The sequence below is a fragment of the Calidris pugnax genome, unplaced genomic scaffold (genome assembly GCF_001431845.1).
Source record: "Calidris pugnax isolate Ruff unplaced genomic scaffold, ASM143184v1 scaffold15, whole genome shotgun sequence".
Lineage (NCBI taxonomy): Eukaryota > Metazoa > Chordata > Aves > Charadriiformes > Scolopacidae > Calidris > Calidris pugnax.
The window spans coordinates 6,411,106-6,431,831 of record NW_015090774.1 but is presented as its reverse complement, the minus strand read 5'-3'; the positions used below and the strand labels follow the sequence as shown (position 1 = coordinate 6,431,831).

Below are 20,726 nucleotides of genomic sequence, written 5' to 3'. Positions count from 1 at the left end.
CAGTATTATGGGCTGTTTTGTTATTTAGATAGGTTTGCCAGTAAGTTATATAAACACCTTTCATTCAAGTTGCTTATCTAAACATGGGGATTAGGCTAGGTCCCTTCCAACCCAACCCATTCAATGACTCCATGTTCATAAACGGTCTGCTTCATTCTTCACAGTATATAGCTGAGCACCACAGAGACAGCACTGTGTGACAACTTTCTGTCACAGTTGAAAACAGCCACTAGCCAAACATAAAGACAGGTTGGTGAACACAGAGTAACAAACAGGTAAAAAAGAAAACAGCTTTAACTGGGTGTGACATTTGAATATTCAGTGTTTGTAGTTACCATCATCCAACAAAGTTTGCATTCAAAAATTCATGTAACACCTGGAATGGCAAATAAGCAGTAAGAACTTTCTCAATGAACAGTTACACATCATTTTTGCAGTATCTAGTAATCTCTGAAGTTGATTTTCCCCAAAGTGTTATGTACACATCCATACAAAGACAGAGACACACACAGTTTTCTACCTGCCAGAGTGTTACATTAGGCAAGCAAATTTATATCAGTAAATCTCTTAACTATTGAAGAAAATAGAGAGAGTTTTGCAGAGAGTTTTCTCAATTTAGAAAACCCTTACATTCCATTTTGAATTGCAGGATAATATAAGCTCTCTAAAGAAGAAATCCTGAAAACATACTGCCCAAACTGTAAAGAGACTACATTATGATAGGTTCAACTTACACTGAAAAATAGTAAGTACGAACTTAAATTGAATGAAATGTAATACATGAGCTGAATCAATGCAAAACGTACAGCAACTTTTCTATCAAATGACATCAGAGAAACGGCACCTATAGGATGTTGTGACTAGCTGCCTTGTGCATGGTTCAGAGACAAACCGATAACTTCAGTCTTCGATGCGATCACTTCTTCAGCAGTAATGGCAGATTTAGCCAAAACATATGGTGGACTTTGGACACCAGAGACTTTCACAACTCAAGTGATCACTGGCAACAGGTGAGGAAGTGCAATAGCACTCTTTAGTTTCCACTGAAAAACCTGAAATAATAAACCATGCTTACAGACTCACCATTCTTGTGATCAATGGAAAATCCCTCGGAGGAAGAGAGGATTTTGTAGGAAATCATTCCATTATGGTTCGAATCCCTGTCCACAGCAGAGACTGTCAGAACAATGGCATCCATAGAAATGAGCTCTGGCAAGTTCACCTGACATATAAAGCAAAAATACAGTTTTGATTTAGCTTAATGAAAGATTTTGAACATAAAAATTTCCTTCATTTGATTTTATTAGAAAAAATACAAACACAGTTTACAGCTTTGGAAAAAGTTTCACCTAGCTGTTTTCTTCTGGGACAAAATTATAAAGAGTTGAGATATTGAAAATGATGCATACAATAGAGCCAAAATTTACAACTTTAAGCGGTAGTAAAATCCATCTAGTTCCAGTTCATTATGACAATGAGTTTAGTGAATCACTGATTTTCTTTTTTCAATAGTACACTAATGAATGGAAGGAATACCTATAATGAACTGCAACTAAAATTAGCTTTTCTCCCTGCTTTCAGAAACACCTTGATTTTTGTACATGGAATACAGTCTGCAGTCCCCAGTTGGAATATATGATTGACCATTAAAGAAACCAACACATGAACCTTGAAAATTCCAGAACCAGAGCACTTAATCATCACTGGATTATTCCTATAATTTAGTTATTAAAAAAACCGAAGTTTTTCTTCATATAATCTAGGAACCAAGCAAGTCCTTTCCCTTCTTAAGGGCTTCCATTATATGAAGTCCAGATACAGTACTTTTGTGACCAAAGTTTCCTTCCACCTTATAAATTCAACTCCAAATGAACAGTATGATACAGCAGCTACCTTTGTCATAATTTCAAGTGTTAGTTTAAATAATTTTAACAGAGTGATTATATGTATATAATAGCCATATATCTATGAAACTATATATGAAAAGTATAAATATGAAAACTTTTAAAAGGACAATAAAAGGGTAAAAATTACAGGCTGATGAATAAGGAATCACACATATCATCAACTGAGGAGAAGCAGTCTATCTTACTGTCCAAGCAACACATAAAAACATCATGCTTGTAGAGAGAAAAGCTCAGCTGTTTACGTTGGCATAGTCCATAGAGCTGCACTGTTTTGCATCAGTTAATAATCCTGCCTTTAATATCTGCTCCAATCTACAAAAAAATCTTTAGCACTTGCACAGGCAAGTACTTGCCTAAACTGTTCTCCAAAATCAGACACATATGAGGGTTAAGAAAAACTTAAGGCAAGGTCTAAAAATCTATTGAACATTAATAGTGCATTTTTTTTCCCAGAATTTAGACTTGTGAGTTTAAGTGGGCAATTTACACAAATCCTGACAACTCAGGCCCCTGAAAATTTCACAAGTACCTACAGTCTCTCCCATAGTTATCTAAGTGACTAAACTGCTGTGTCTGCACATGCTCAGAGGTTGAAATTTTTTTACTAAGCCAAATATTTAGACTTATTTCTTGACTAAATATGTCTGAGATTTATAAATGAAGCATTATTAAATCCAAGTCTTCTGTGGTGCCTCATATTTTTGGCTCTGAGCACATCTACCACACACGAAAAGCACCAAGTCAAGCAAACAGCTCAGCTCACAGGAATGGCTGAGGCTGGCAGGCACCTCTGGAGGTCATCTTGTCCAACCCTTGCTCAGAGCACGGTCACCTAAAGGAAGGTTCATAGTTGAATTTTTAATATCTCCAGGCATGGAGACTCCACAACCTCTCTGGGCCACCTGTACCAGTACTCAGTCACTGTTAGAGTTTAAAAAAAAAAAAAAAAAAAAAGTTTTCCTAATGTTTAAACAGAACTTCCTGTATTTCAGTTTGTGCCCACTGCATCTTGTCCTGTCACTGGACACCACAGAGAAGATTCTGGCTCTGTCTTCTTTTCCCCACTAGTATTCACACACACTGGTAAGGTCCTCCCTGAGCATTCTCTTTTCCAGGCTGAACGATCCTTGCTCTAGGCTCTCTTGAGCCTCAGCCCAAGCCACACAGCCTAGCCCCACACAATCAAGTCCCAAGGAACACCTCCTCTGGCAGCCTCACCTTTCCTGTGACAGCCTTATTGCAGTCTAACTTCACCTGGAGCTCCAGGCTTTGTCTCTCTTCCATCCCTAAGCTTAACTCCAAGCCATTACACATGCTGAGCCTTAGCCCAACACCTAGGGCTGCTGAAGTCAGGACAAAACCCTTTTAGCAGCCTATCCTTGAGAGCCTTGAATGATACTGTGCTCACTTTGGCAGCACATATACTAAAATTGGAATGATACAGAGAAGATTAGCATGGCCCCTGTGCAAGGATGACAGGCAAATTCATGAAGTGTTCCAGGGATCTGGGGGTGCTGGCTGACAGCAGGCTCAATATGAGTCAGCAGTGTGCCCTGGCAGCCAAGAGTGCAAACTGCATCCTGGGGGCATCAAACTCAGCATAAACAGTTGGTGAAAGGAGGTGATTATCCAGCTGTATTCAGTGTTGGTGCAGCCTCACCTTGTATGCTGTGTGCAGTTCTGAGCCCCACAATTTAAAAAGCATGTTCAGGTGTGCTCTTGAACATGTCCAGAGCAGCGCAACAAAGCTGGTGAAAGGGCTGGAAGGAATGTCCTATGAGGAGTGGCTAAGGACTTTGAGCTTGTCCAGTTTGGATAAAAGAAGGCTGAGAGGCAACCTCATTGCTGTTTCCAACTTCCTGAGGAGGGACAGGGGAGAGGGAGGTGCTGATCCCTTCTCCCTGGTGTCCATCGATAGGATGTGTGTGAATGGTTCAAAGCTGGGCCAGAGGGGGTTTAGACTGGACATTTGGAAGCATTTCTTTAGTGAGAGGGTGGTCAAACACTGCAACAGGCTTCTTAGAGATGTGGTTTTTCAGTGTTTAAGAGGCATTTGGACAATGCCCTTAACAACATAACTTGGTTACCCCTGAATTGGTCAGGCAGTTGGACTAGAAGATTGTTGTAGGTCCCTTCCAACTGAAATAGTCTATTCTATTTTACATATGTTCCAATTCATTTAATCATCTTAGTGGCCCATAGTTGTTAAAACACCTTTGTTTCAAAACATTGTTGGACAGCTTGACTTTTACAACAGTCTAGCAGTTCAGATGCTTGTCCAGAAGTCCAGAAGCTGAGCTTTGTTCCCTTACCAGTCAAAGCAGGGAACACAGGGGAGATGAAAACTCACATTCCTCACTCCCTGTGGAGTGCCATTGCTATATCACAGGGTTACACATTAGAAACTATATCTGCCTAACTTACCACGGGGGCATATGCTACACCTCAGTGATGAAGAAATTAATGCCATAGTAACAGAGCCAGAATAAATGTACCAACTTGTTTACAATTTTCCCAGAAGAAGGAAGTTCTAAATGCTGGACCCTGCTCCCCAAACTAGTTTGGATTATATCCAGCAAGTCCTAGTGATAAATGTATGGTGCGTGGAGTACAGTTAGCATTCACACCACTTTCCTTCTGAAGTCAGAAGCCACAAACATGGAAACGGAATAATTGCCTCAGTCCTTTTAGCAGAATTCCTGAGAAGGGGCTGGGGTTTCCCAGAAGAGTTCTTTGTTCTGTTTCTGCTCAGTAATAGTTTACAGAGACTTTCCTTCTCAGTGTTCAAATGCATTTTTAAGACAAATATAAACATGCACTCCTACTATTTATTCTCATATACGGAAAGACATCACATGTTTGTTGTCCGTTTGCCATGTTCCTACCTGATACGAATCCTGAGTAAACACTGGTGGGTTATCATTGACGTCCAAAACAAGGATGGTAAGTTCTGCTTCTGTTTGGTGTACAGAATCTGAAACGATGATTCTTAGCTTATACACAACAGTTTCTTCAAAATCTAACGGTTCCACCACTGTGACTACACCGGTGTGTTGATCAATGGCGAATTTCATTCCAGGACTATCATCATAAATAAAACCAAACTGAAGTGCTGGCCTGGAGTCCGCATCACTTGCTGACACCTGAGTCACTATAAAACCAGGCAGGGCATCTGAAACAGTAATTTTCAGAATAAGTCATAGACAAAAGAGGATATTAAAATTTCTGAAGATTTTGCCAATTTTATAATATTGAATCTTAGATATATGTAATCTTTCTGTATTAGTCTTTGGCATATTTTGACTTTGTGTTTTAGAATAAGATCAATGTCCAGAAATGCCACAGAAACAGCCATGCATTTCTTCAAATATATCTGCTTTATCCCAATTTTAATTTGGGTTTTCTTTAAGCTTTCCCAGATTCAGTGTAGGCATAACTGTTTCTTCACCAGTAACAGGAACTTCCATGATTCTGTCACAAGCATTTAGGTGACATGAATTTATTTAACAGTGGCACAAATTTCCACAAGAATATTCAACTGAGGCATCAGAGTCCCCTGGTCTGTGTAGAACCAGCAAATGTAATTCTGAAGCTTCTCCAAATAAGGAGGAGGCCACTAGAGAGACATGAGACCTCCATCAAGACCTACATGGCACAAAAATCTTAAGAGCTCAAGGTATAGTCCTATGAGAATGAGAAACTGGATACAGAAAGCTTATGTCATGTGCCAAATTGACAATACCAGGGATTGCAAACAGAACCTATTAGTGATCATGTAAGAAAGCCTGGAACTGACAGAAACCAAACCATTTCCCATTTGCATGTCTGGTGCATTAAAGCTCAAAAACGAGACCAGGTTGGATAGGGCTCTGAACAACCTGGTCTAGTGGGAGGTGTTCCTGCCCAAGGCAGAGGTCCCTTCCAATCCCAACCATTCTATGAAAAATGCTGTGGAATGTCCTAAAGCAAGTGGTCTTAAACAGAATACAAAAATCTAAACAAGTAGCCAGTAGTTTACAGCTGCTGTGCATCCATGACTCCCGTACTTGTTATAATCAGTAGGAGTTAAGGTTAGGAAAGGCTAAAAAATTTCACTAGAAAGACAGCCTTGATACCTTTTGTTAACAGGAATACTAGAATTTCAGCACCTAAATCTTAATAATTTTTCTGCTGTGTATATTAGTGCATCACATGTATGATGCCTGTATTTGAAAATACTGGGCTTAAGACTCAAGGTCTGCAAATGTTGAGCTAATGTCACACAACATACCAGATGTATGCTGGGTGAGAATTCAGGAGGTCCTGGGTCTTCCTCTTCATGATCATCAACTGGATCATTTAAAAGCTTCATTCATATTTACAGAAATTATTTCTTTCATCACAGTGAAGTTCAAAATGTCTCATTTCTAGCAATGCCGGTTTTAAAACCAAGTATTTTTATTGGAGAAAAGCAGAAATTGAAGACATCTGAAGAAGATGACACTGGAGTCCAAAATGAACAGATTACAGATGTATTTCTGCAGAGTTTGTTTTCCTCTTTCTGAATTGCCTATGGTTTTGTTCCAAACTATTCTTAAACACAATGTCTAAAGATTAAGAATAATGCCTCTGAGAACAAAAGCAGATCACAATTTACTTTGATATTTCAGTATTAATATGAACCATTATCCTTTTTACTACAGTTGCTTGGTTACATAAATCACAAAGAGCACTGCTGTTGTTTGACAAATCCCAATCTTAAAACTTAGCTGTACAATCACACTTACTTTCTGGGACCTCCACTTCACCTAGTGGTTGGACAACTGGAGCATTGTCGTTAACATCTACCACCTGTATCCTCACAATACTTGTAGCAGAAAGTCTGGGGTTTCCTTTATCAGCAGCTTGTACAACCAGCCTACAATTAAAGGACGCAGAAATTGTCACCACAGGTCAGAAATCACAGAATTATCCACCAATGGAAAAGAAAAGTTACAAACAAAAAGATTAGCCCTTTCTGCTCCACATTGCAACTTTTTTAAGTTCCATCATTCTTTCTGTAAGGTTGACTGTCTTAGAGTTTCATTTTTTGTGTCTTGCAGTAAAAATGTTCAGGAGATTCTACGTGGCAAAACCGTAACAAAATCATACAAAGAATACAGGTGAATACTTCCTTTTCATTTCACCCAATTTCATACCAAACAGAAGTGGTTAAACAAGATAGCAAGACTCTTTCAAATAAGACACTTTTCTCCACTTGGTAATTCAGAGAAGAAATTAAAATTTAAGTACTAAATTGTCCTTTGGAGGAACCTGACTCTCTTCATTGTTTATAAAGTGACAACAGGACTGTCAAAATTGGGTAATATGAAAACATCCAAAGTAATATTCAACCAAAATGTCATTTTTCAGAATTGTGTGTAGAATACATGCACCATTTGACGTTGGCAAAGTTCCCACTGATTTTAGTGGGACCAGAATCTCACTGTCAGATTAAGAGAGTTTCCCTGTATGCTGCCATTTTACACCTGAATAAGGATGGCTAAGTGATTCTGTTAACAGCCTTTTGATCTCCACAAACAATGTAGCAAAGAAAACAGTAAACAACAAAGTGATAAACAGTGATAAAAGGATGTTTACTGTGTGGGAACTAGCTTCCTAACAATAAAGATAAAATGTTAATCATAAGCAAAGACAATTTGGAAGACTTTACCCTCCCCACTATTAAAAACTAACTAGAAAGGAATTCAAAATTAAATCTAACTCAACAGGTGCTCTAAAAAAGGAACAGAGGAAAACCAGAAAACATCAAGCTACGTGAAACGATATAAAGTCAGAGCCTGGCATCTCAATTAAAGGCTTTGCGTACTAATTACTGTTTGCATGTCGCGCCAAGCTTTCTGGGTCTCCCTGCACATCTTCTGAATGCTTCAGTTCTCCTATTTTCTAAGTCACAGTTTCTGTTTAAAGTGTCAAAGAGATATTACTTCCTAAATGTCCACATGACAATATGGAATACCAAGGCTGTAAACTCAAGTCCTGGATTGCAGTGCTTCCATTCCTGAACCACACCAGTTCTGCTCTGGGTGTCCTTGTGGTTTCTGTCACCGACAGAACACATAACTTGGATTGCAGACTAGTATTCAATCAGTGACCATATATAATTCCGTATAGAAAGTGTATTTTTTTTAGAATGAATATCGGTAAGGTATACATATGGAAATATTTTACTAAAAATAATCACTTTCTAAGGTTTCAGGAAAAAACTCTCATAGAAACATTTCAGCCAAGGCATTAAAATTAAGGTTCTGTCAACACTTTCATTATAATTCCTATTATAAGGGGCTTAGAACTTCTGGGGATGAAAATGTTCAATTTAGATAAAATAAACAAATCCTTGCAAATTTGAAAGAACCAGTTGTAATATTTTGAAATTAAACAGGAAAACAGTTCTGAAAGCCTCTTTCGCTATTCACTTCTCACCTAACAATGTACAGATTAAAGCATATTAAAAAAGAGAAAGAATATGAAGCTTCAGATTCCTGAAACAAATGGTCAATTTAAATGGCTAGAATTCCAACATAAATACTGAAATATATCAGGCTCCCAGTTAAAGACAGATATGAGAATTATTATGCTTACATGTTCAATGCTTCATCAGCAGTAAACATTCTTCCTTTGAAGGATTTATTCTAGGCATTCTTTTGAAGTACTAGTTACAAATAAAATGTATTATGATATTTAAATATCTGAAAAATCAGAACTGATGTTTTCGATTCAAGGAAAAACTGAAAAATAAAATCCAAATGATGTGTTCTGTTTATTAAGTTAAAACAAAGTATTTCCTTTAGGACACTATTATCAAATTACACTGATATTTACCAAAAAAAATCATATTCTGTTGATCTTTTTGATGTGGCTCCCTAAGAGTTGTTCTGGTTCATAAGAATTTGGATTGGTTGTTTAAAACTTTGAGGCCCCAGAGGATAAGAAAACTTGCAAATATTGTAACTGATGCCACAACCATATGAGGAAGGGAAAGAAAAAAAGGTAATTTCTATGACACATACACAGAAATCTGCTTTTTGCACAGATTGTAACACATAAAAAGAGAGTATTAACGAATTTGCATACTCATATTTTCTCTTCAAGGCATGATTTATTTGCTTTGTAATTCCAATTATGGCATAATCTGTAAAGAAAAATTGTTATGTCCACTTGATCATATTTACTCACAGGTTTTTGGAGAACAGGAAAAAATTAAAACTTTATACAAGACATCTTAAAGATCTAAACAGTTTACAGAAGCATCTTTATCAGATTATGGAGAAGAAAATTTGGACTATATTCTAATTAAGGAACAGAACGTGTACCTATTTCTTGGATTTAGTTTAAGAGCTTCCAGAGAGGGAATGGCTATACCATTCTTAATAAGCTAAAATTCGAGAACTGTCATCATTCCTATAGCAAATTATCACACTCACTTATATCAGTAAGTGTTGCCATTGATTAAACAAGACTATATTTCTTCCCCTAAATTTAAGAAGTACACAAGAACCCATGGTACAAATGAACAGCTTTAGCGCTGTTTTCAGTGTTGTTTGACTTGTACCCAGCCTCTATAGATAATGAATATCAAGAGAAAACTATAAAATACATAACAAGAGCAATCTCAAGTTAAAGTCAACAAAAATAAGAATACTTTTTTATAAGACCCTTGCATACAAACCTGTAAGATGAAGTGTTTTCATGATCTAGGACTGTATTAGTTGCTAAAATCCCTCGTGCTGAATCAATTAGAAATGTTGCATTTTCATTACCAGATAAAATTGAGTATTCAGTTTCTCCGTTCAGCCCACTGTCAAGGTCAGTTGCAAATACCTGTTTGGGAGCAAAACTGAGGCTTAATTCAAAATGGTAAAACAAGATTGCAGAAAGAAAACCCTTATAATAAATTTTCTGGCTACTTTCCTTTCAACTGCACAGATTTAAGCAAATATTCATATTGGTCCCAAACACGTCACGTGAGGCGACAAAATCTGCTCATGAATTGCAATAGGATGCACATGAATCCTTTCCCTGAGTAATTTGAAATTCAGCTACATAAAGCAGTAGGGCTGAATGTAATAATTTCACACTGCTTATATTACTATAAGGTTGCTGTTAGAATGCTGTCTCTGTTTAGTGCATAAAAATGCACTCTCTGAGGGATCTGGGACTGCCCCAGTGTTACTGCTGTACAAAAGGACAAAGGGTAGCATAATTAAATAATTAAGTTTTCAGAGCTTTCATAGAATAATTCATTAATTACTTTTTAAAATACGAACCAAAAAATGTAAAAAAGGCAGAAGAAAGCTATAAAACCAAAAGAATAAATAACATGCAACAGCAGTGAACAGGTTTCTCAAAGACCTCTCTGACTCTTTGAAGAGTTGTCTTTGTGTTTTTCTGGTTGCTGCACAAGCATTATAATGAGTACAGGATCCAAACCATAGCAGAGGCAACCAGTCAGACTGAATAAAGGAAACATAATAGAATGTATTCTGTCATAAAATCTTGACTACACATCTGGGTTGACTGCCTTTTGATTTTTCTTCATTCCTGGACATATGTTTCTCTAAATACAATGTCCATCAGTTTCTAATCACTTTGCCCTGGAGGCATTTGTAGCTTTCCATTTATTTATTCTCTAGAGGAGGAATATCTTTAGTACCTGACATGACCCTCACTGTGACCTGACTTGCAACGCAAGAACATATACTGAGGAAATTATGCGTTCTTCTAGGCCAACTGATGTCTTCGTTTGCTCTAACACAGCCAGCTGGAAACACTTTCAGAGAATGGATCCATTCAGAGGAAGAAGTGTTTGCACATTTAAATTGAGACAAGCTGCTCTTTAGGCATCAGATTTTAAATTGAACACTTGGGTTTGACTCTACTAGTCTGATGAGTTGAAAGTATTCTTTTTATTGCTATAGCCCTTTCAGTAGATGCATTAATGCAAGACCCAGCCTATATTGTAACCAGAACCACAGCTTTGTATGGTATTTTTCAACTACTTGAAGAGAGAAACACAAAATTAAAAAAAAAAAAACAAAACAAAAACTAATTTGAAGTCCAGCTGCACAACTATTAAGAGGACAGAGAATTCTCTTTCGACTTAAAAAACTCCAATGAAAGATCAGAAATGTGGTCTAGAAAAGAAATAATCATTTAATATTTTAAATATCCAAGCACAGCAGTAGTAACATCAAGAACCCTACTCTCAATTTTTAAATTGCAGAGTTACAGTGGTCCAGAGTAGACCTAGCAGGACTGTAGTCAGGAACAGATCAACCAAACTTCTTTTTAATTACAACACTAGGCTTTGGAAGATATATTTCCACTTACCTGTAAAATGTCTGTTTTAGGACTTTCGCCTTCCCATACTGATACTTTGTAATAGCTTTGCTCAAATTTAGGTACATTGTCATTCACATCTTGAATCAAAACTGTCACTCCACAGAGTGCTGAATTCAAGCTATTTTCAGCCAAAACTGAAAGATGTATTTTATTCTTAACTTCATAATCAAGAGACTTTGGCTTTTTTACTGTGATTACACCTGGTTTATTAAAATAAAAATAAAATAAATCAATATAGGGCTTACGTAGTCAGGAGAAAACACCCACAAATGCAGTTATGAAATCCCTCATGTTTGTGGTCTCCTTCCTTGAACACGACAGAATTGCAGCAAGCTTCCCAGCATGTCCTTCCTCTACCTAACATCACCCCCTGCACCCTGTACAAATCTCAGACAGCTGAGTTTTCACTGACCAGCCACTATACTGGCAATGTCCTAAAACAAAGCAGATTTACTCGGAGAGGGAAAGAAAGGAAGAAACTGGCGGTGTGCCATGTGCTCCTTGACATCTGTCACCCGTGTCTCACCAGAGAGTGCCACATCTAGTTCTCCCTCTGTACCCAAATCAGGCAATATCTGTACCAATTTCTGTCTCTGACTGACATAGAGGTAAAACACTGACTTGCGATGCAGTGAGCACACCCCACCTCCTCCCAGTTGTTATTCTATCAAAAAGAAATAATAATTTTCAATTCTTTCAACACACATTCAAATAAATATGAATAAAAACTGTCCAACTGCCAAGACAGACTATTGAGGAGTTGCAGAATCACTATCACTGGAGGTTTTTAAGAACATGATAGACAAACTTCTGTTTATTTAAGCAAAGCTGATTCCCTTTCTCTGTCAGACAACAAATTAGTTCATGTCTTTGGGTCACTTCCTACATGCTTTATATGATTCTACAATATAATAAATCCCCTAGAACAGCACAAAGTCTTCTCCAAAATGGGGTTAATTAATATCAGTGCTTGAAAAGACATGTAGAACACACCTTTGGCTGTTTAGAATACCTAAGATAGAAAGGGCATCGATATAACTCAAAATTCTTCTGCTGTAAAAACAATAGGTAGAGAATTACTGGTGTCAAAATTAATGCTGAGGTAAGAACTGCTCTTAAAAAGTCCGGAAAGGCTACACTTCAAATAATATTTTCTAAGAAACAGAAGTCGGGTTTCAGAAGAAAGAAACAGAAGTAACCTCAATGGCTCAAGTATCTCAAAAGAAGACTTTTGACATCTGCTGCTATAGAAATTCCATGATCACTTGTGAAGAGAGTGCTTATGAGACTCTTAAAAACATCATGTAAACTTTTTTCAGACTGGCTTGAGAAAAAAAAAAATAATTAATTTTGGTTCTTTTTTTCGTTTTTTTTGGAGGTGATGTCACAGAAGATTCACTTTCTTGGGGATAAACTTGGTGGCTCTAAGATGTTATTTAAGATTAATCTTTCCAGCTTTATCTCAGTGAAATAAGGAACTGGAAATCAAGTATATGCACTTCAGGTGGCCCTCATCTAAAAAAACCAAAAATTATTTTAATTGTCCACCAGCAACAATCATGGTTACTTTACAGGAGTACACCAATTGATGCCTGGAGACATTAGAATAATCAGAAATTAAAGCCTCCAGGAATTCAGGGAAAAAGCCACTTGTTAAGCGGACAACCTATTTAGACTCTGTCTGAGGAAAACAGCGGACAGTGTCTATGCCATCCCAGAAAGACTCCAGCTATTCAGAAAGCAAAGTCTTTTGCTGCAGGTATTTAGGAGCTGAGAGGCAACCAGAGAAGCTATGCTTTCTTACATGCCTTAGATGAGAGCACATAAATGCACAAGGGGAACACACTACTCTCCTGCCATCAGAAGTTCCTCACTGAAGAGCAGATGAACACAGACCTGCTGCAGAACACAAATACAATCACCAAAAAAATAAACAAACATGACTTTCAGAATTGTCAACGTTTGTCTGGTGCAAAGACCCATTAAACTCAGCAAGGGTCTAATGCTTTCTACATTGGGAGTATTTTGAAGGATTATGTTTATTGAGTTTCTGGGCAACTTTATGATGAGAAACAAGATGGAGTCTCAGCTTGGATCACAAAGCAGCAGTTTATCAACTCCAAACACCTGGTGAACATTATAGTTAATCAGAACTGAGCATTTGAAACCAGTACACTGGTGTACAACTTCTTTCCATGTCAAGTTTACACTAGTGCAGGTGTCTCCATATCCCTCGTTTTATGGATGTAACAGGAGAGTAATACTCTAAGAAATATACCCCTTGTTCTTGCTATATTTTGGAGACCACACTCTTTAAGCGACACACAGAGAATTGACAAAAAAAATATATTTATAAAAATGTACCTGTAGTGGGGTGTATGTAGAATATGTTTTCCTTGTCACTGAAGATGCTGTATTTTATGTTTTCTCCTGTAAGTTCGTGTTCATAAGCTTCTACTGTTAGAAGTGATGTACCTATGGAAGCAATAAGATGTTTTCATCATGTCCACTTCAGAAGGTTTTATTCTAGTTTTATATTATTGTGATTAATAGCAGATGCATAGCCAAACTCCTCTATACTAGGCTACCGGCTTATTCATGAATTAAAATAGTAAACAATAAAAACAACTCCTCCATGACTTTCACTGCATTACAACTTCATAGGCAAGGCACTGACAATCCTTCCTTGCTCAGTAAATTACTCATCTGATCATAATTTCATCACCTGCTTAAATAAAATGATGTGTTTTCACTTTTCCTAATTGCAAACTCACATGTACCAACAGAATTACCTCTTACCTGAAGTTGCATGTATTCCTTTTATTCAGGTTATGCTGTCTTTGGTCATTTAAATCTTACTTTTTTATTAATCCTTTTAAGGAAAATAGTACTTTTTTGTGCATCACAGGAATGCATGTTATCCCTGAATCATGATAAAAAGTTTACTTATCCTTCATTTATCTAAATTCAATTTGGGTTTTTAAACAACATTTGAAATAAAATATTCTTTAAAATTTTAATTAGCCATCTTCTAACAGAGAGAATGAAAAGATGAAACTACATGCATAGCTGTGTCTCAATTCAAGCAGAATCCAAATTCAATGGAAAAAGCAATGATTTAATGTAGAATACAAGAGACATGAAATAAAAATCCTGTTTGAAACAGGATTAGAGGAAAAATGTGGAACAGAATACATTATCCTGTTCAGAATCATCATGTTTAACAAAAACATAGCAAGTTTAAAAAGTATTATCAATATTTCCAAAAAAATATTCTTCTCAAGTGAGTTATGAAATCATTTAGTATATATGGTAATTGATTTTAAAGGATTTTAATTATGCAATTTAATTGTAATTGATTCCATGCAACTGGGATGGAATGAGGTTACTGTGCAACCTGAACTCTTCCAAACAGCATTACAGACAACTAGCTATTTTATTACATTACAAAGGGCATGTTGTTCATGCTCAGTGTCCTGAATGTTGGAGGAAAGCACTTTATCTTTAGTGTAAAAATGAGAGGAAACATTCCTCTTAAAAATATCTGCTACCTTTTTTATTTTAGCTTTATTACATATTAATTTTTAAAACCAGGAAATTTTGTTTTAAGTGGTTTGTCATTTGCTCCTAAAATCTGACTGTCAAAAGCAAAACCACGCTGATTTTGACAGATATAATTTTCTGTACTACTCAATATATTTACTAGAAAAGTTCTGGAAGATCCAACCTTCCAACAGATAAAGACTGATTTAAACTCTGCACCGTTTTTTTGAGAACTAAAATAGGGGGTTGTAGGTTGAATTTTCATTGCCAGGCAAGTTTGATTTACTAGAGAAGCCTGCAAAGGCAATCATCCTCAGAGCAGAGTTAAAGATAAGAAAAAAAAAAATCCAAGGTCCAAAGAATGTCACTATTTATCTTCCAATACTGTCAGCAGACTTTTTGTTTGTTTGCTTATGTATTTAAAAAGAAAAACTACAAGTAAAGGAACCAGGAGCACTTCTACTTGAATCCCTGCTTTTCAGGTGTTCAGTTAATAAATTGTTGCTCTGGGACCTCAAATCCTAAGACTTTAAGTTTCATATTTTCATGAATTGTTTTCCAAACTGTTTGAAACTTCTTTTTTGGCAGAAAAAAAATTTTCTTGTTTCTGGTACCTTTCACAGAAAATGACTCCTTCAAACAGTATATTTTTACAGTTCATTGTCAATAAAATACAACCAAACTGAGGTCTGATGAGTACCCATCGACTGGAGCTCGCAATTTCAAGTACACAGGATTAAAATACTGCTTCAAGCAGAGGTCATAACACGTGACACATAAACCAGAGAAAATTAAGAGAAAGGCAGCTTTCTGGCTGCAAAGTACACTGAAACAGCATGACGAGGATGAGATCAACACTGAAGCTAGTGAGGAAGGAGGGAGAACAGGATCATAGCAGAATGCAGTCAAATTGGCTTGAAACGCTATGCAATCAATTTATGGATTAGTTAACAATATTAAAGGAAGTGAAAAATTATTTTAAATGTTTGTATTTAGGGTTATTTTCCAGTTCAATCAGACAACCTGATTGCATTTGGAAATATCTTAAGCACTTTAAATAGCCAACATATCAACCTTTACATTATGCCTACTGACTTGAAACTGAAGTATGGTAGCATGGACAGTATTTGCCTAACTGGCCAAATAGACTCAAAGACTTTTGTTGTACTCTGTGTTTGGATATAACATGCACACCAGAAATGAGCTACTGTATAATCTACATCACTGTTTTTCTCTGTTCTGTACTCATTATAGCAGTCTCTTTTTCCCTCCTTGTTCATCTAACCCCGGTTCCTCCTTGCCGTTACCTCTTGAGATGTCATAATTGCTAATGAAAGAAAAAGCTAACTGAGCATAAAGAGTAAGAGATGACTTACAGAAAGAGGCAACATATTTTATATCTATTAGAAAAAAAAAGAACAAGCAGATAAGTCAACAAGTTTTGCTGGTGAATCTGTCTCCAATGAAGTGCTATGCAAACAACCATTCAAGTGAAAGCTCAGTGAATAATAACAGTCTCTCTGGAGACTGCAGTGATTTTATTATGTATTGACTGGCTTCTGAGTGCCTGTTGTAATGCAGTTTATAATATTTAAAAACATTAAATATGTAATATTAAACAAAAAGTAGAAGAATGGGGCTTTCTGAAGGTCATTAAACTTGGAGGTCAAACACCTTAAGAAAACCTGACCACAAGGACCAGTTCCTGAGGCACTCACGCAATTGACAAGTTTAGACTAAATTAAAACTAAGTACCCTTGGCTTTGGCCTTCGTCGTTTATACTGTTCAGATTTTTTTATTCTTTTTAAAATAAACTTAGAGTTTTCCCACTCTATTAGTTAAGGCAGAAATAAAATTAGGAGGAAAAGCCACATTTATTAATACCAGTTCTACAAATAATCAGTATGTAATGTAAATCTCCCCTGGACTGCATACACTGGTACCATTCATACTTATAGGGGTCCCAGGATCACATATATCCTGTACACTAACTTCTGTGAGAGTTTTAATTACAATCATGCTTTTTTCCCCACTGAAATGTAAAATATTTGATATTTACTTATGCTTATTTATATAAGTAAATACTACAAACAGAGTGAAAAAAGTATTAGTATTTGGTAAAGTCTCTCATACTCTTAAAAGAATTTGATCTACTAAAATTTTGGGATGAAACCTTAATGTTTACCCTGAAGCTTTGCTAAATTTCTTTTAATCAAAACAACTTAAAATAGAATCTTATTTACATTTTCTATAGATTGAATAGGAGAACATTCTGTTATCTCAGGTCCTTGGGGCATCTCCTTAATTTCAGGCTGGATTATCTACCTTGACACACAAATGTATCTACACTTAAGAAAATTTAGGATCAGATTAGCTTGTCTACTGCTGTAAAGCTCTGAAATTTATGTTCATTTTTTAAACTTGTGTCCTAACAAAATCTATTTTCCCTTTTATTATTTTTTCTTAACTAGAAAAAAATTTAATGTAGGATTAATGCAGGTTAAGCCCATCTCCCCTGAAAAGACTGAAACTCCAGGGTTTTGACCTTACTGCCCTGGGAAGGCTGACAAATAAGTTTTCACAACACTTTCTGAAAATACAAGATTGCTACAGCAAGGGAGAGATTAAAATTTGAGAGCCCAGGGCTCGCCACTGGAAACACCCTGGGTCTCTCTGCTTTCCAGACACCTAGGATGGAAGGCCCCCATACATCACCACAATTGACTCTTAATGGGTAGATGAATGCTAAAACAGAAAACAAGAGATTAACACACATGCTGTGGCATCTGATCCGTATCTTCTGGAAGCAGCAATTCCCCCAGGGCAGACTCTCCTTTGCAAAGTGACACACAATTAATTACTGTACAGTGCTGAGGCTAGTAAAGCAGGGCTTGAAGGCCTTGAGGTATCTGTGACTCATTCACAGAAAAATTCATTTTTAGGGTGTCCAAAACAACCTGTAAATCCTGGTCAAATTAAAGGAATAAAAAGTATTTTTTGAATGTCAGGACAAATGTATTTAGGATTTTTTTTTTTTTTTTTTTGTAAGAGAAGCAATAAATGAAGCACTGGTTTAAAAAAGACTTCTTAACCCATAGATTCTGTACTCAGAGTACTCAGTATGGAGTGAAAGGGAAATGCTCCTCTGCCTGAAGAGACCCGAATCTACACCTTTCAATATTTCATGGGAGTGTTTTAACCACCAGGCTAGTGCATGCTCCAGTCTTTCCTGTTGGAAGCCTTCCACATTTTCCAAAATCCCACATGTTTTTTGACAGACAGGGAGAGAGCTAGAAGGATGCTCTAACATGGTGGTTGGATCACTCATCAAAGCTTTTAAAAAATAGCCTGAAACAAAAACATTTCATCTATGGTTTAAAAAAGTCACTTAATTAAAAAAAAAAAGGCGCCTTAATGCTTAGTTTTGGTCTGTTAATTGAAACATCTGTAGTACTCACAGCATTATCTTTATCTTAAAATACACTGCTGACAATTTGGCTTGTAGTTCCAAACAGGCACAGAGGAAGGAAAGGCTGAGTAATCACAGCAGTAATTAGTGCAACACCCATCTTCACCCTTCATTCTCTACTCTGTTCATAATTATCCAGAATATTGATTGGTTTTCCAAAATTATTAACACATTTATTTTTTACCAATTCCAAATCAAATATATGGGCTGTTATTCAAGATCCAAGAATTCACTAGTCTGACAATACCCCTAGGATATAAAGGAATATTGCTTTCATTTTACTGAGGGAAATTTGAACTATAAAGACGATAAATGACTCGTTCAAGGTGAACAGTGAGGCAGTGTTTGAACCAAGAATATAGTGCAGGTCAGATCTCTAAATATGCCTGGTCAATTCTACAGTGAGATTTGTGGGCAGAAAGATGCGAAAGGCACTCCTTTCTGCCCCTCATTAGGATGAGCCCATCCCCTGAAGCAGAAAAAGGTACTTACCACATCTAATTGTTAGGAGGCATAACGGCTAATATTCTCTGAATGGTAAAAAGTACCATTTACTACAGTAATTCTGCTTATTATACAGAATAAAAACAAAGAAATCCGTATGCACCTTGTGTCTGAAGCTGGTTTGTCTAGAGGTAGCATAGCTTATACCTGGAGATATACTGTAGGAGCCTGCTCTAGTGACAATGTACCACAGCCTCCAAACTTCTCTCCCCTTCACCTCACCCTCCCCCCATTATTTTTCTTCTGGAAAGTCAAAAACTTCAGTAAGGTTTTAGAGTATCTCTGGAATCTACTACAGTTAATGAAGGGTTTTGCAAAAACCAGAAATGTCATGTTGCAACTGGTACATACCACTCATCTCATCCGGTCTTTTATGCATGGACAAGTGAAATACCGAGTAAATAGTACCCACCCATCATTAAAGTTATTTTGCTAAAAAAGTGAACCCACTGATGCTCAGGTCTTCCCAGGCTGAGGGAAACACACCACATGGGAGCCTTCTGTTCAGTGTGAGCATCACTGTTGTACAAGGGCAGCAAACTCAAGAGACAGACTATGCCTTCAACTAACAGACCATGCTTCTTTTTCATGCTGGTGCACTGGAAAAGGGCAGATGGGTATTTGCTACACCCAAATTAACTTTTCCCTGCCACCGCACAGGAAAAAGTTTTCCCTATGCTACTCATTACAATTACCACTCCAAAAGGAGGGGAGAGGGGCAACTGCAAGAACATAAATTGGGATATGATACCCACCTGCTGCACTGTTCTCAGGCACACTTGCTTCATACAGGCTACGGCTGAATGAAATCTCCTCCTTTTGTTCTTCTGTAAAGATAATGACCATGGCTGTGGCTGTTCGAGGTGAGATACCTTGATCTGAAGCCATCACTAGCAGCTGGGTACTGAAGTCCTTGGAAGCCAAGGGCTCCTGAAGAATGATGTCACCTGTCTTCGTGTCGATCTGAAATACAGTTTCCACTATCATAAAACTAAAAACAACAGCTCCATTTGGTCCCAGATCCATGTCCTCTGCTTTCACAGTGGCTATGGTCTCATTCACACGGGTTTCAGCAGGCACAAAGGCCCTGATAGGATTCTGAAAAAAAACAGGATCATTGTCATTGACATCATCAATGTGCACCACGACACTGACAGTGGTGCTTCTCGGCAAATGGGTGCTACAGTCACTTGCCACAGCCCTAAACGTATACTGGGATTTGGTCTCCCGGTCCAGTGCCTTTGTAGTAACTATAGATCCTGTTACACTGTCAATAGCAAACGCTCCGAAGGTGTCATCAATGAGGGAATACGTAACTTCACCATTCAGGCCATCGTCTTTGTCAGAAGCAAAGAGGTCCAGGATGGCTGAGCCTTCCTCTAGGTCTTCTCTCACAGAGATTTGATACTGGGTCTTTGCAAACAATGGGTTGTGGTCATTTTCATCCAAGACTGTTAGATAGAGCTGTGCAGTGGAGCTTCTTGAGGGACTGCCTAGGTCACGGCACTCAATTACAAGAGTGAAATTGCTGACATCTTCTCTATCTAAGCTACGAGTGACCAGCAGTTTTCCTGAAGTGTTATTCAGTGTGAAGTATCCGCCAACATTTCCACCTTTCAAACACATAAAAAATAAAATGATCACAAACAATTGCTTTTGAAAATAGAATCCCTTGTGAATATCGCTATGTTAATTGCAATAACATGATCGAATTGCTCGTACAGCTGGTGCGCTCATGTGCTGCTCACATATTTTATTCCTCTTAAACGAATTAAAACCTGCATTTCATTTAAATCAGTGGGTGGCAATAACAGTAAATACAGAATGTCATATCAATTTATGGAGCGGCTATTTTCCTAGATGCATATCTTTTTTTCCCCAAAGCAGCACACCTTATAAAATCTCCTGCAACTATGCTGCC

At 37.2% G+C, this 20,726-nt stretch overlaps 1 protein-coding gene across 1 annotated transcript in view; it reads right to left on the bottom strand.

The window, feature by feature from the left end:
• The window catches only part of DCHS2 (dachsous cadherin-related 2), a 118,478-nt gene that overhangs the window by 4,024 nt on the left and 93,728 nt on the right, over window positions 1-20,726 (bottom strand). The window contains exons 14-20 of the mRNA XM_014943042.1: window positions 19,561-20,418; window positions 13,653-13,763; window positions 11,277-11,488; window positions 9,616-9,767; window positions 6,674-6,804; window positions 4,793-5,079; window positions 1,084-1,222 (exon numbers count right to left, since the gene is read on the bottom strand). Of these exons, the coding sequence (XP_014798528.1) occupies window positions 1,084-1,222; window positions 4,793-5,079; window positions 6,674-6,804; window positions 9,616-9,767; window positions 11,277-11,488; window positions 13,653-13,763; window positions 19,561-20,418 (1,890 nt within the window). The remainder of the gene's footprint in view (window positions 1-1,083; window positions 1,223-4,792; window positions 5,080-6,673; window positions 6,805-9,615; window positions 9,768-11,276; window positions 11,489-13,652; window positions 13,764-19,560; window positions 20,419-20,726) is intronic.